The sequence below is a fragment of the Mchenga conophoros genome, linkage group LG8 (genome assembly GCF_057382185.1).
Source record: "Mchenga conophoros isolate Kocher_MC1m ecotype Shallow Benthic linkage group LG8, M_conophoros_male_GT1.1, whole genome shotgun sequence".
Lineage (NCBI taxonomy): Eukaryota > Metazoa > Chordata > Actinopteri > Cichliformes > Cichlidae > Mchenga > Mchenga conophoros.
Genome location: NC_140533.1, coordinates 25,904,185 through 25,921,008, shown reverse-complemented (window position 1 = coordinate 25,921,008; position 16,824 = coordinate 25,904,185). Strand labels below are relative to the sequence as shown.

Sequence of the window (16,824 nt, the reverse complement as noted above, 5' to 3'; positions counted from 1 at the left end):
ACTAGTTAGTAACTTTAGTCCTCACTCCTCTGTGAAAATATTATGGGATAATTAGATAAAGCAATGTCAAAGCAAAACAAAATGTGTTTTAATTTTCTTTAAAATATAATTAAATCTTTTTAAAATTCTAACCCTAACTCCTAACATTACCACATTCCAGTATAGACTCCTAAAATTTTAATACATTGTTTGAGAAGATATTTGCAGGCTGGAGAGGTGCTCAGAATTTTTAATGAAAGAAAAGTCCAAACAATTACTGGAATAATCATTAAAGTTAACAATAAACCACAAAACTAAAGTTCAGGACCACTATAATCAAAGAACTTTCTTTTTCTTTGTACAATTATTTATGTTCAAAAATGGGGAAGTGGGTTGCAAAGCAGCTTGCAGTAGCACATGTAGGCAAGGTGAAGTAATTTAAAAACTGTGTACAGAGTATATGAGAATTTCCACATGGAATCTTGGAAAAGTATCAGCTGGGCCGTAAATTAAAGTGTGCTGGTACATCCAGGTTGGAGACAGGAGGTGGAGCTGGAGGTGGCAGGGTTGAAGATGCTACGATTTAAATTGGAAGTGACCGGGATGGACAGGAGTGGAAAAAAATATACCAGAGACACAGAGACAAAGTTAGAGAGGCAAGGCTGAAATGGTTTGGACATGTCCAGAGGAGGGACAGTAATGATAATAATAATAATGGATTGGATTTATATAGCGCTTTTCAAGGCACCCAAAGCGCTTTACAATACCACTATTCATTCACTCTCACATTCACACACTGGTGGAGAGGGACAGAGGAGGGACAGTGGATATATTGGACAAAGATTATTAAAGATAGAGCTTCTAGACAGGAGTAAAAGATGAAGGTGACAGAGAAGGATGGGTGAAATGAAGGCGGATATACAGACGGTTGGTGTAACACAGGAGGATGCAGATGATTTAAAACAATGAAAGGGATCCAGCAACAAAAGGGGGGCACAGCATAAAAATTAAAGGGTTGGTGCTTCACAGTAAATGACTCCTCTGGTTTCAGGCCTCAGATAATCACTGACTGAAACGGGTTTGCATCCAAGTATTAAAAATAATCCCTGTTGTAACTGTAATAATCAATTTACAGTACTTTCGTGAAAATGGGGGTTCTTGCTAAATGGTTGATGTAATATTTTTGTTAAACCCTTTGAATTATAGTGGAAAGTCTTCACTTCCATCAGTGTTTTTTATTGCTTAATCTCAAATCCCTTTTGATGCTGCACTGAAAAACTGACTGTAAATTGTGATCTACAAGGGAAATAAATTTGAGCTGCTTAATGGTAATTTTTTTTCAGTTAGTTAAATCCCATTTTATTACATTCATTTGATTTAATAAAGTTTAAGACATTAATATAGTTTCCCTGATTTGCTCCCTAGATGAACCAATATTGCATTTGTATACTGTAAAAAAATATTACCTGCCAAAATGATTGATTGGGCTGATCCTATCACTTACCTTTTCAATATTGCTAAAAGATATCATCATTAGACTGATGGACTGGAACTTTTCTCTGTGATTACTTTTCATGTTTTACTTTAACAGAGTCGAATATTGCTTTGACTATTAAAGTCAGTAAATTTCAAAAGCCTGCCCAAATGCAGATGATCTATAGTTGTAGGAAGTGGGCTTGAATATAAATGGTGGAGCCTGAGACCAAAAAGCCTGCTGCCTTACAAGAGGGACATAAGTGTGATTAAAAATGTACGTGCATCACCATAACTGCAACACTTAACCCTAACCACAGCTCTCGCCTCTTCCCCTGTGGGAGTTTAGATTGAGGGGGACAGAGTAGAGAGGGGTGAGGAGGAATTATATGTGTATATGTCTAAGAGTGATGGGTGATGGTTAGGAGAGCAGAAGACACCGTCTGCCGACTATTAGCACTGACTTAGAAACAAGGCATGGCAGGCAGCCGATAGCTGAGAAGATGAGTGGCCTGTCCATCCACCTGGCATGTATCATGCAGACAGGCCATGGTCAAGCTGCTCCTATTTGCACTCCCATTAGGGAATCAGCTCTCAGTCATATTTCTTAGATCCTGGTGGAGCAGATCAATAAAACGAGATGGACTTGTTGCCAGCAGGCCCCTTGTGTCTGAGTGGGAACATCTCTCCTTATCGGATCTGGAGCAGACGTGGGGAGAGCCTTGCCTCAGCACTTTGCCAGAAGGATGAGGCGGGTGAATGCGCTGGTGATGAGTCACTTCCATATGTTGTTTATTGATCCGCCATGGGATATTATACCTCAGTGCTTCTTAAGTGTACTGTCTGCTCGTCCACTTTTCTTATTTGCATGGAAATGATGATCTCTGAGAGTGATGGAGTATTCCTGCTCTACAATCAGTTACTGCCGTGTCAAAATGAAAGAAATGAAGCAGATAACAAGGGATCAGAGGTTTTAGTGTCTGGCAATTGGGCGGGTGCATCGTTTATTCTCTACCAAATTGGTTTTGGTTTGCAGGAGATAACATTTTTTCCCTCTGGCTGATGTGGGAAAGTGAATTCATTGCAGGCAGAGCGCAGAGAGTTTTTGGGCTGCCTATTAAAATTCCACATGAACGGTCACACACTGCACCATAATCACAGTCCGCTCAATTGTACTTTGTGACATTTACACACTTCCTTTGTGATTTAGCCATTTGTTTTAAAAAAGCTAATTTTTAAAGGAGAGTTTGCAAAGTCATAGAAAATTGAAAGGCTATCTTTGCAAACCAAATAACACCAAAGGAATGAAGAATGGCTAACTTCATTCTGACTAGTCTTTAGCTCTCCTGTGCTTTAATTCATCCATCCCTCTGTCTGATTCATATCCCTTTTCACTTGCTTATCCAGATTCAGGGGCAGCAGTCTAACCAGAGCTGCCAAGACTTCCCTCTCCCCAGGCAGGGCTTTTTCCCTGAAGCCAGTTGGCACCCAGGCATCTATAACAAAGTGGACCCCTAGAGCACCTTCTGCAGGTGGTGGGATCCCAAAGAGGATGGATCCATTTGGCTCCTTTCCTCTGAGCTGCCTCAGTCCGGCAGGTAAAGGAACAGTCACCACGCACTCGCTGACAAGCCCATCCCCAAGACATGAGTCAGTGCCTTCCATCTATATCACTGAAATTTGTAGTCTTCAGTCATCGGCATCGGGGTGGAACATCTCAACACATGACCTCATTTCAGTGCTTCAGTTCCTGCTGATCTTTGCCTTCAGTCACTTCTGTAGACTTTGCTTAATGTGAGTTTTCCCAGAGGAACATGTACAACGTGCCGAGCTATCCAATGTGACTGAGGTGACTGTGGCTTGACAGTGAATGTGTCCTGCAGCCTAATGACACTGGGATCCCTACTGGCATAATGCAGACATAAGTCACATGACATAAGAGTCATGTTTTCCTACATGAATACAGCAAAGGCTGTTGTAGCTCACATTGTCCAGAAGTGACATGAATATTAAAATGTAAATAGAAAGCTGTCTACCTGCAGTGTGCTGTAAAAGTCTATACTTCAACTTAAACACTCTTTTAGTTGAATTCAGAACCATTTTTATTGTCATTTATTGGCATCCGAGGAGAAATCGAGTGACAAGAATAGAATCGGTTGATGTATTACAGTATAGGCAGCCAAAACATTTCTGCTTTGCCAAGTGTTATTATCTTTACCACAGTATTAAATGTTTTATTGGCCATATAGTGTTGGTGGGAACATAGTATTTCTAGGAAGGAATGAAAGCTTAGAAATATAGTGTTATGTTTTCTAGCTGAGGCTGATACATACACATAATGCACTCATGCTGATTAGCAGAGTAATTACTCGAATTGCTTTCTGTGATTCATTTTAGTGTAATGCACCATAAGGGCCATAAAGCTTACATCATACACACTATAAAGTTCCAGCCAGATGAAATCAGTTTTAACACCAAAAGGCAGCAGGTAAAAGAAATAAGGCCAAAAGAGGGACAAAAATTTTATCTGCTGATTAAGACCTCAGGCACACATGTCTACAGACTGATTCCTTCGTAATCTCCAGTTGCTAGGCGGAGCTAAGGGAGGATCAACCCTGCTGCTTTTTTAAGACCTTTTTATTCAGGTAAGACGTCGACTTGTCTGCAACAATAAAAAAATGGTAAAATGTTAAATGGTCTATATTTGTATAGCGCTTTACTTGGTCCTAAGGACCCCAAAGCGCTTTACACTATACACAATCATCCACCCATTCACACACTGGTGATGGCAGCTACATTGTAGCCACAGCCGCCCTGGGGTGCACTGACAGAGGCGAGGCTGCCGGGCACTGGCGCCACCGGGCCGTCTGACCACCACCAGTAGGCAACGGGTGAAGTGTCCCGCCCAAGGACACAACGACCGAGACTGTCGGAGCCGGGGCTCGAACCAGCAACCTTCTGATTACAAGACGAACGCGCAACTCTTGAGCCACGATCGCCCCATAAACTACAAACAAACAGAGAACATTTAACTTTAAAGTAAAAGTTTTGTGAACTTCTAAGTTTCTGGTTTGCATCTCACTTTTCTGTTTCACTACTACTTAGGGAAGGGTTGTCCAACTCCAGGCCTCAAGGCCCAGTGTCCCCAGGTTTTAGCTCTCACCCTGGGTCAACACACCTGAATCAAATGATTCAGGTGATCATTACCAAGACAGTTGATGAGGTAATTTAGCCATTTAAATCAGCTGTGTTGGATCAAGGACACATCTAGAAACCGAATGCAAAAAAGTTATTAATGTTATGAGGTGTGTAGCTGGGAGGGGTTGGGGAGCGAGCTCTTCTGCTTTGAAAAGTCTTTACCAGGCATTAATTAGATCGGTCTTCGATTATGGGTGTGTGGCATATGGTTCAGCAGCTCCTTCTGTGCTGAGACGTTTGGATGTTCTGCAATCGGAAGCCCTTGGAGTGTGCTGTGGAGCTTTTAAAACGTCTCCCTACAAGTGGAGATGGGAGAAATGCCCCTAGATCTTAGGAGGAAGCAAATATCGGTGAATTACTGGGTTCATCTTGGTGGTCATGGTGACACACATCCCACAAAGGAGGTACTTTTGGAATGCTGGGAGTATGGAAGAAGTCAGAAGGATCATTTTGGAAAGGTGGGGAATCAGTGGGCTAAGGAGTGTCAAGTGTATGAACTTAAAATATGTCCTGCAGTAGTGTTCCCTGTGGTTCCTCCATGGTTATTGGAGACCCCTCCTGTGGACTGGTACTTGCTGGATCTGAAGAGAAAATTGAAAGGAGTCGTCGATCTTGTTTCAGCATTTCATTTTCACAGCTTGAATGAATACTCTGAGTGTATTCATGTGTTCACGGATGGTGCTAAAAGTCCAGATACTGGAAGTACAGGGTTTTGGAATAGCCATTCCATCAAAAAAATATTGAAATAAAGAGACGCACTTCGGATGGACTGGCAGTGTACACGGTTGAAATGGTAGCAATTTTGGTAGCATTGAAATGGGTAGAGTGTTCAAAAATCAGGCAGGTGGTAGTGTGTTCTGACTCTGCAGCTGTTCTTCCAAGTCTAGTCATTTTGTTTGAAGACAAGGCAGGGCATGCTGTATAGTATACTGTAGACTATAAGCAGAATAAGGTGTTGTGGTGGCAATATTCACTTTCTTTGGGTGCCAGCTCATGTAGGAATCAGTGGAAATGAAAAGGTGGCTAGGTTGGCAAAAGGAGCGTTGACTAAAAATAGGACTGAGATGGAAATTAAAAGCAGCGAATCTGAAGCAAAAGGTATTGTTTGGAGGCAGGTTGTTCAGGAGTGGCAGACGCGGTGGGATTCAGGGAGTAAGTGCAGGCAATTGTATCATCTTAAGAAGGGGGTGGCAGGGTGTAGGTTGTATAGGGGTAATAGGAGAGAAGAGGTGGTCATTACCAGGCTTAGACTGGGACATTGTGCATTAAATAAAATACTATAGATGATAGGAGAACATGAGACAGGGCTTTGTGGAGTGTGCCAGGAGGAGGTGGAGACAGTAGAGCATGTAATACTGCGGTGCAAGGGTTATGATGTGGAGAGGTCAGTTCTGCAGAATAGATTGAAGGAGCAGAGAATTGGGGAATTTAATCTGAAGAGTGTGTTGGAGGGTAGTACGGTACAGGTGAGGGAACTGGTGGGGTTTCTGAAGGATATAGGTGTTTATGAAAGAGTGTAGGGTCTTTTTTTTCGGTTTTGTATTGTTTTTTGGATACAGACTGTAAGCTCACTGTCTGACCCATACTCCGGAACAGTAGGAGGCGGTAATGCTCCTTTACGTTGGTTGCCAACCGCCGTTAAACACAAAGAAGAACAAGAAGGACGCATCTAGAACCTGCAGGATGCTGGGCCCTTGAGGCCTAGATTTGGACGCCCCTGACTTAGGGAGTAGTTGGTAAGTGTTTGCACAAAAATCAGTGTCTTTTTTTACACACTACAGGTGACCACAGCGATTTATTAATGGCCAGTGCAATTGCAAGGTTTTCAGAGCAGCACTGCATACTTTAACCAATTCAAACTGAGACACAGTGAGAATGTCTACAGCTATGCTAGAAGCTTTGAAAAGTTGTAATTGGTTATGAAAGGGCTCTCAGAGAAATCTGAATGTCAGGTTTATTACAGTAAGAGTTTAAAGCTAAGAAACTAGAATCTTAAGCTAGCTTCACAAATAGTTTTAGCAAGTGAAATTAAAAACTAAACCCTGGTTCCTTTGGTTTCCTGGGGAAAATGTGTATTCCTTGGCCAGTTGGTGGTTGGTTAAAGACACAATATATTTAGCTTCTTTGAAAATCAGTTGCACCAGCCTTGCTGGGTTTGATAATAGTCTGAAAAAAATGATTGTACTTCTGAAACTTTTAATACAGTTGTAAGCAACAACACTGCCAAAACACTGAAGACTAAATATAATGGTCTTCTCTACTACCCTACAGAGAAGTACAACCTGGCTTTGCCCAAAACGGAAAACTCTGGTGTGTGATTAGGCAAGAAGGGAGCACATCAGCCAGCTTAATTAACAGATAACTGCAGAAGATTAGTCTCGGCATCAGCAGAGCAACTCTTGAATGCAAGCCTGCGAGGCAGAGTTTCAAAGAAAAGGTCTTTAAGAGACTGGCAAATAAGAAGGAAAATATTAAGTTGAGCAAAAGAATAAATAATAGATGACCCGTGGAGATGTTCCATTAAAAATCATAAATGATAGCTGATTCTATTCAATCTGATGCAATATTTGGCTGATTTCTTTCAAGAAAAACCACATTTCCAACATTAGTTCATAAAAGACTAAGAAGTGTGCATGAGTGAGGGAGAAAGAGGGAAAAGAAATACTGATTGCGTGTCACGTATGTGAGTTGCAGACAAAGTCAGCAGTGGTACATGATGTGTGACAGTGTCAGCAACGGGTCCAAACACTGGTGACCCTCTTGTCTCTTTTTGAAATGGCTGGCAAGATTATTGTAACCCTGAAGTGATTTGTCAATTCTTTGGAGTCCTTTATCGAGGTAAAATAGTAACGATTTGCTGCTTCTACTGTGTAGCTTTTTTCTTCTATTTGAAACAGCTGCTCAAACCAAACCAGCAATTTGAAAATGTGACCCAAAGAAAATGCAACATTTTCACCTAACTATAAATGTCCAGAAATTGTTGTTTAGCTGCCAGTAAGGCTGCCACGGAGTGTGTAATGTTCAGTCGTGTGCTCTTTTTAATGCTCCACTTCCTCTGGACCTTTGCCTTCAGTATGTTCTGTACACATTGCTTAATGTGCAGTTTCCCCGAGGAACATATACAACATGTTGAGCAATGTAATCTGACTGAGGTGACGGTGACTGTGGTTGTACGGCAAATACATCCTGCAGCTTAATGGTACCGAGATGTCTGTTGGCAGAATTCAGTCATATAACCCAAACGACATGCATTAAGTGTACTGTAGTCAGTTATTTAATTGACAGCTCCACATGCAATAGTTTACTTTTCATAGAGGATTCTAAAAGACACAGAGACAATTTTGTGAATACCCTGTGCTGCTTTGAACAAGCTGTGACAACCTGAAACAATGGGTGTAATTAGCATTACAGGCTTTATGGGAAGTTCTGCGCAAAACTTGCAAGACACTAAAGTCAGGAAATGTGAGCTTTTGCCCCTTTTTTCATTTGTCTTGTGATAGTCCCAAAACATAATGGAAGTGCAGGACTTAATTGCTGGAATATCCTTTAAATCAAATGGTAATCACCAGGATATTAAATGTTAATGAAACTAATCATTAGTTGCAATTTTCTCTTTACGTCCCATTCCCCTTGTGCTCTGTGCAGCACCTTTTATCTATTTCGGTCGTTCTCCATACAGTTCTTTTTCTGTCATCCTGCTATTTTACTCCTGTGCTGTTATTTTTTTTTATGTGCCACTGTATTTTTCATTGTTCATATTAAAAGCTTTTAACCTAAAGCACCCAGACTAACAGATATAGACTCTGGCAGCTTAGTGGAGCCAAGCTGACACGCCTTAAGCTGCGCGTGTGTGTTCCAAATGGTTGACCATGTGTTAAGGAAACTATGCTTTTGTACAAATATCTGAAAGTCTGCATGGGTGTGCTTTTATGTCAGGCAGGCAGCGTGTCTGGATGGGGTAAATGTGTGCTACATTGGAAAACCTACACTATGACATAACCTGTGTACACAGAAAACATCAAACCACATAAGTCATGCTCGTGTTCAAAAGCATGACATTGTTCTTTAAAACGTGTCCGTGAGCATAGCCTTCAGCATGCACCAATACATCTGAAATGTTTATAGGTGTGGAGTTGTAACTGCGCCACCCATGGGCATCATCTGCAACTTTGAATCCAAATGCTAATTCTTGGATTCCTTCACTTTTTTTTTTTAGCTTAATCTTTGTGCTTAGATTGCCAGCATGTTGGGTTTATTTGAGCCAGAAGTGACATTTCCATTAGAAGAGACTGCTTAGTTGGGCTTCAGTCATATGGCCTGGAAAGCCATCTGCAATCAAAAGGGAGAAAAGAGTATTCCCCAACTGGTTGTAAATGGTTGCTTGAGGTTGCTGGGAGTCACAAGCATGGTGCTACACCAAAAATCCGCCCCGCAGCAGCTTTGCGTTTTAAAATCTCAGATCTGGTGTGAAACTGTAAAAAGTGCAAACACAAATCAAAAAACATTTTACCTTTGCAAAAGTTGCATGTTTTGAAACATGTTGGCTGCAGTGGCAACCTTTTATTTTGAAGGCAAATTTCCTGATTAGCATCACATTTTTTCAGGATTCACTATAATTCAGAGGTGTTAACAATCAAGTTAGCATATTAGAGGGTCAAATCAGCCAAGCCTTCTGCTGGATCATCTCAGAGCATAAAAATATGGTGGAAAATTTGATTATTATTATTATTTATTACTGTCAAATTGTAGCTTTATATATCAAATACTTTTCAGGCTGGGGGTTTTCTTTTTCAAATTTTATTTTATTTTATTTTATTTTTTTTTGAATGAGCCCATGCAAACTTCGAGCGGCCCTGGTAATCTGCTAGCAACCAAAGCAATGACAAGTAGGTTTTTCAGTGTATCACCATTTTGTGATACACTGATATCACCTGGCAATGGCCAGCAACCTCTAAGGTGCACTTGCCAACCAGTCTGGGCATACGGTTTTCCCTGGTGACTGGTGGTGGCCAGATTGTTGCTGACAGGCCTGTAGACCTACATGACTGAGACCTTATGTTTAACCAGCAAACCCGGTTAGCAAGATGCATCCACAAACCATATGGGTGTAATGCACACAGACAGATGTCTTTTCATTGGAAGCAGAGTAATATGGATGTTGGCTGTACCAACAGCAGGCCATAATATTTTTGAGACAAAGCCATCCAGAACTACAGACACATTAAAGAAGCTTAGTGATCCAAATAAGCAGAAATGACCGCTACCTAGTAAAGCTTTGTGTCAGCACACCTGTGAATTAAACCAGTCATACCCCTGTTGTAAGCTTTGCCAAATCCTACGTGGTGAGTTATGAAATATAGGGAAATTATCTCTGTTTGTGCTGGGATGTCATAATGTTATTTTAATGGGTATTTTAAGACTGGGAAGGTTCAAACTAAAGATGTCTTTAAGCTGTATTTGCAGCCTGCAACATTGCCGTAAACATTAGCTAAGTGTTTCTCCCTTCGCCAGCATCCTCCTTTCTGCCTAGTCTACAGTACCTGTGGTGATTTCTCTCTAATTCAGTATATTTTAACTGCCTGCTTTGTTCTGCTCCCTGCTGAATTTTCACTCTACTTCACATGCAGCTCACAGCACCATAGATTTAGTGGCACCTGTGCCACTAAATTTAACTGTAACAGTTTGGATAATAATGGCACTGGCTTCACAGTGAGTATTTCTGACTGAAGTTAGATGTAAGGTTATTTTAGACCACCTGCCAAGCAGTCCATTACCTTGGTTTCATCACAACTCATGGCTACTTTTTTTTTTTTTTTTCCTCCCCCAAAACGGTGCTTTTGTAAATCCCCATTTTGATACTTTCCATTTGTTTCCTCTCCAGCAGTTTCCTGTTTCATTGTGTCTGACCTTTTCACCTGTTCATGGCTTTTTTTCTCTCATCTGTTCCTTATTTTATTGGGCCAGTTCTTACCTGTGCTTTAGATTTTTTTTTTTTGATGTTTTTGGACCTTGCCTCTTTGACAAAGAGCTGCATCCATGTAGAATTGTGCAAAAGTCTTGAACACCTCATTTCTTTCAATTATTCGTCCAAGGACTTGTCCTATTAAACGATAACAGACTGCTCTGATTATGATTATTGCTGTGGCTGTAACCTTGGCTGTGCTTTGGTTGTGATGATTATGGCTGTGACACATTTCAATCGATCTGGTGCTATTGCAGCCATTGTATGTGCACAATGATTTGACATGATTGTGCTGGCAGTGCTTTGATGACTACAGTGTTTAAAGCACAGCTGCTGTAAACGTATCATAGCTTCAACCACAGATGTAGATGCACTGTTTTAACCCCCTGGGTGGCTGTATACTGCTGCAGCTTGGCTCTTTGAAAGGTGTAATAAGCAATAAAATTTGCAAGGGAACATAAAACCTTGTCCAAGGTAACATAAAACTACAAAAGTAGTACTTACAAAGAAACCTCTTGAAACCTGGCACTGTTGTCCTAAACCTTGACAGAATTGTGCAAATAGACAGTTCTGGCTTTTAGAAGTTGAAATTTGTATGCAGCCATCCAGCCTTTCTTTCCCAAGTGGACTTTTACAGATGTTTGGCCGAATACTGGAAGTACAGTGAATTCAATATGATGCTGTGTGCTCTTCTTTGACGTAATATTAATTGGTTCCTGGAAGAGGAAACTGTATTTGCGTAAAGTATAAGTGGTCACCCAAACTGATTTACTTTGTGGCTTTTTGTTTTGATTGCTGTCCACCATTTTCTCTTTTATGTTGTATTTCTTGAATCTGGTCCATCTTTTGGTTCAAGTTTTAGTTGTGCCAGTTTTTTCCTGCCTGTGTTCTGGACTACCTCTTCCTGATCAGGTAATCCTCAGGTGCCATATTTTTTTGATTTTCCTTGTAGTCAAGCTATCCAGCCATTTCTTATTTAGCTTTTTATAATGTATGACCTCTTAAAAGAGGTGAGATTGGACCTCTTGGACGTAACGTTTTCAGTGGGAGAAACGTTCTGTCACTTGTCCAAGTGACATCTTCAGTCTCAGCTGACTGCAGGTTTCCCCAACCTTATAAACAATACATTTGCACATTAACTGAACCCAGCTGACTGAATGAGCAATGGGCTGTGAGGTCAGTTCAATTAATACAATGAATGAGAGCCACAGACCTTTGCATGTGAGTTTCTTGTTTTTGTTTTTTTTCCTCTTTTTTTCCTGTGGTTTATGTTTGTCAGTGAATTGACAGTGGCTGTGCTGGTTTTGGACCTTGCACTGATTTTGTCTTGTCTGATATTTGTCTGCCTGTTTTATTTGCCCCGCTGACTGCGTTCATGTGTATCAATGTAAGCTGGTAGTTTAGAATTCACTTATAATTTTAACTTGTCTCCTGTATTATTGAGTCATTTTGCTGTCTGACATTATGTAGCTTATCTACATTCCAGTAATTGTCAAATATCCAATTATTATCTTTTCATATATTTGTCTATTATCTTTCAGTAATAAAGAAGATTAAAAATAAATAAATAAATAAATAATAATGACTTTTTTTACTATAAGGCTCCAGTTTTGTGTTGTGTGTAAATCAATAAACCTTGAAAGGGAACCTGTGGAAAGATCGTTAATTTTTACCTGGAATTGCTGAGTTTTTTTTTTTTTTTTTTACTCTGTAACACTTGGTCTGCTTTCAGAAATACGTGACCATGAAATGTTAGTTTGTTGGCCTAGGCTGTCTCCATGGCGACTTTGCAAGTCTCCCAGGGTGGACAAGTCCCCTGCTGTCTGGACCTTTTTGTTAGCTCTCTTCTCCATCACCAGTGATTCGAAAGACAAGGTTTATGGTCAAAAACACTGGCTAGATGTAACCTGATGGCCAAGGGGATGGGGCTGTAATAAATGTTTTAATAGTTCAGGTTTTTTTTTTTTTTTTTTTTTTTTTTAAGTTTATAAATAATTGTGTAAGAAAAAAAAAAATCAACTCTGTATCCCAGATCTGTTTGACTGAGTGGCACAACAAGCCAAAGCAGTGCATGTGAACTGAGATCTGCAACACAAAAAATAAAATTAAAAAATATTAAAGTTACATAAATGCCATTTTAGTTGATTTACATAATTGTTTGTCACTTTTAACTGAAAATAGGATTATTACTTCTAATAATATTGCACCCTCAGAAAGACATGACTCCATTCTCCTTGTGGCAACTTTATTCTCCTCAGTTCAGGTTCGGAGTTTACAGGCAGCATATCATCAGCAAATAATGTTCTCACGTCTCACACACTGTTTTTCTTTTTTCTGCGCTTACTGATGACATCACACGTCTGTACTCTGACCTCCTGGAACTAATGAACTACAAAAATTAACTGAAACTACAATAATCAACTGGAAATAAGTCCAAAAATAAAACGCCATTAAGTATAATCTTTAGAGAGTTTGCCAACGATTCAGAAAATGTAAGTTTTATAACTACTTTTGGTCGCAACAATAACAATGCCCAGGCTGCAGTACTTGTGGTCAATGTTAAATGTGCTCAGATATGGTTAGAAATGTATTAAGAGTGGTATATGGCTTGCAGTCACCCTGCTGTATACATTAACGAACTAATTAATTATAATAGCTGACACATGCATTCAGAATTTAAATAACTGCTGCCCTAATGAGAATTTATGAAGCTCATTTGAATGTCAAATTTCAGCACAAACACTTTGTTACTGTTCCATTTGTTCTAATTGAAGCAGCTCCAGAGAACACACTTCTCTGTGTTTTCCAAATCGTTTATGATGGGACGAACTGTTTGTGCTCGCAGATTACTTTCAGACATGGTAATAACAGTCCTTACTAGACTACAGTACATTGCAAAAGACTTTAGCCACCACTCATTTCTTGGATTGAAACAGGGAAGCAAAAACATAGTTTGTATAATTCTAGTGAGCTTGAAAATCTGCATTTAGCATGACGTCCTTTATACTGAACTTTCTTCTCCAAGCTTTAATGTAAATTTATTTATTTATTTTTTAAGTGGTCTTCAGGAACAGTCCTCCAGGCTCCTTGAAGGACATTCAAAGCTCTTCTTTGGATGTTGGCTGCCTTTTGTTTTTAACCTTTCTAAATTTTCCCTTTATCATTAACTTATTTGTCTAATGATTCAGTGACTTAATGATCTTCAAATTTAAAGAAACAGGTTTACATTTTTGGATATTGGTAGAAACAATAAAAACCAGAAAAAAAAGCTTAAAGGACGCCTCATTGTTGTTAATAAACATTTTAAGTGTGTGTGTGTGTGTGTGTAACCAATGTCCTGCTGGAAAAATGGTGCTTTTTGAAAAGGTGGTGCATAGTGGATTAAAATCTGTGTTCATAATTCCATCAATTTTCAAATCACAATTTATTTCTATAGCACATAATACAACAAAGTTGACCAACGTGCTTCACAGTTGGTCAGAGCAATAGCACAAGACAGTTAGAATAAAACAGTTAAAAGGAGGGCAATGAACAATATGGGTAAACAGCATAACTAGCCACGAAGTTATCAACTAGTTTGATTCAAAAGCCGGTCAAGAGCCGGCTCACCTCTGGACTTCAGACGTGATCAGGAGCATCTGATTGGAAGATCTTAGTGCTCTATTAGGATTATACAAATAGAGGAGTTCAGATAGATAGCTGGGAGCCAAATTGTTTCGAATTTTAAAGGTAAGGAAGAGAATTTTGAAATTGATAACGATATTCGACAGGGAGCCAATGTAGGTTGGTTAAAACTGGTGTGATGTGATCATAATTTCTAGTACCAGTTAAGAGACACACAGCTGCGTTTTGAACTAACCCGAGCTGGTGAAGAGAAGAATATGGGAGGCCCAAGTCAACAGTTAGGGTTTTTAATAATCTTCTAAGTAATGCTGTGATGCATTCAGTAAAAGTTGGATACAGGGACCAATAGTGGGCAAAGCTTCCTTAAGAAGAAGAGAGGGAAGGGAATTTTGACAAGATCTCGAACAACGCTGGCTGAAATACAGCCTTAAACCATAATAGAGCCTCTACTGCGTTTTCGATTGCTGTAGAAACTCACTGAGCCACACATTTCACATTTGGGTCATCCACTGATTTTCAGTTCATTTCATGTACACTTTGGCAAACCTCAGCCTTTTCTCCCCATTTCCCATCCACGAGAATGGCTTCTTAACAGCCACCTTTCCACTGAGATCATTTCTAATGAGGCTTCAGTGAACAGTAGATGGATCAGCTGAAGGGTGAGACGCATCTCTCAGGTCCTGTGTCGGGTTTTGGCTGTCTTGAGCCGCCCTTTGCTGGATTTTTTTTTTTCCTATTTCTTAAACGCATTACTTTCAGATGCTATTCATCTGCTGCTACTAACAAAGCACCTAAAGAAACACTGGTCTGTTGCTAAGTTGTCTTTTATGTGTAGAGACAACACTGGCTCATCTCTTGAGCTAGGTCTCTTTTATGTTTGAATGATTCATAAGTCAGTGTTAAGTGGCTTAACGAACAAACACAAAAACGCTCCTCTGAAAATGATCTGGTACAAGGACCATAAAAGACGTAATGCCTGAGGAAAAAACTGAAAGACCTCCAGAAAACCTGGAGAAGTGTTGCTCAAGACCACTTAAAAAATGCAAGAACGTCTGGCTCCTTGGAAACAAAATATAAAGAAATCAGGAGTGGCTCAAGACTTTCCACACCTCCTGTATATAATTTGGAGTTAAAGCTCTGTTCCACTAAGGTACAGCCTCAAAATAGATAACATTTTAAAAAAACAAAACAAAAAACACCTGAACTGTTTGTATTCTTGTTATTACAAGTTTTGTATCTGATTGGGGAAGATTATCATCTATACAGGAAATTAAATCTGCCACTGTGATGAATTGCAGCACAGAGATATCACCGAAAATGATCCAACAATTTACTCTTAGATAATATACTACATTAGAACAGCAAACATAATGAGAACATGAAACCAAAACATGCTAATCCCCTCTCAGAGAACGATGCATTTCAACAATTTTTGCACGAATAGGAAGAGCCTCTAATAATCAAACCCCAGAGCTTACATCAAGGTCATAAGAAAATAATTTTTCCACAAGAAAATTTAAAAAAAAGTCTGGGAGAAAGCCAGCTGTGTCTTCAGATGGATTCAGAGTGAAGCTCTTTGAAGGGGTTTGCATTTTTAAAGATGTTCTCAATCACAAGGCTTCTGAACCCATCACAAGGTTTTAGTTTGCAGCTGTATAAAATATTATCCCAGAAGAGTTAGCCAGCTGAGTTTCACAAGAAAATTTCCTCTCAAGTTAAAGAGGGAGAGGGCAGGACAGTGCAGAGCAGTATATGAAAATATACACACACACCAGTTGATGGCAGGCTCCTCCTCTTTTAAGGAGATTGCATTTCTCATTCCCTTTTCTGTCGCTGTCCTCATGTGTCTCTGCCTGGCCTTTTCCTCCAGCTGCTGCTTTGATATTAGCTTCATGAAATCTGTGTGAACACCACAAACGCAGCTAATCTGCCCCGCTGCAAGGCCTCATTCAGATGGTCGCTCAGTCTCTTCTCATCTTCTCGAGTTTTCTCAGTCTTTAATCCTCCCACCGTCAACACAATACAAGGGCTGTCAGTTGTCGCTCTTTTATTTCTTCTCTCCCTTTTTTTTTTTAATAACATAAAGCAAGTTGGATAAAAGGATCGAGTGTTTTCCATCACTGTATGCAGACTCCTGACTGTGCGGCTTTGCTAAGGTTTCCTCCAGGTGTCCTGGGAGTGAGGTTCATTGATTAGTCCTCTACTCATCCATTTTTGTTACAGTCAGATGAGGCATTATATTATAAGGAATCAATACAATGAGTGTGTCATGGAAAAGAAATGCAAAATTGAGCAGCAACAAATGAGTGATGATAAAAACGTCATTTTAACTACAGCAATTACTCTGCTTAGCCTGAGGACACTGGTTCTCTAATGGTTAATACTCTTCTTTCTATTAATTTTAATGCCAGCCTTTTCTTGTATATTACATAGTTGTATACATTTTTCATTTTGACATTAATAATTAGATGGGCTGGGGAAATTGGTGAATATTTTGAACATTGAATGTCTGAATGGATTTTCCGTTTCTTTTTAGACAACTCGGTCATGGAAAAGCTTTTAAAGTTCTTGATTGGCTTCAACCAGCA

General features: G+C 39.8%; 2 protein-coding genes across 4 annotated transcripts in view; one reads left to right on the top strand and one right to left on the bottom strand.

Annotated features, from left to right (window-relative positions):
- The window catches only part of ormdl3 (ORMDL sphingolipid biosynthesis regulator 3), a 52,908-nt gene that overhangs the window by 20,479 nt on the left and 15,605 nt on the right, over positions 1 to 16,824 (top strand). The window contains exon 4 of one of the 2 annotated variants that reach the window (XM_085285232.1): positions 2,860 to 3,380. The exons of the other annotated variant lie outside the window; for it this stretch is intronic. Coding sequence (XP_085141358.1) covers positions 2,860 to 3,250 — 391 coding nt within the window. The 3' untranslated portion in view covers positions 3,251 to 3,380. Of the gene's footprint in view, positions 1 to 2,859; positions 3,381 to 16,824 lie in introns of those variants that run through there. 2 annotated transcript variants of the gene reach the window in all.
- wnt3 (wingless-type MMTV integration site family, member 3) overlaps positions 1 to 16,824 on the bottom strand; it is a 76,659-nt gene that overhangs the window by 53,351 nt on the left and 6,484 nt on the right. The gene's annotated exons all lie outside the window — the stretch shown is intronic.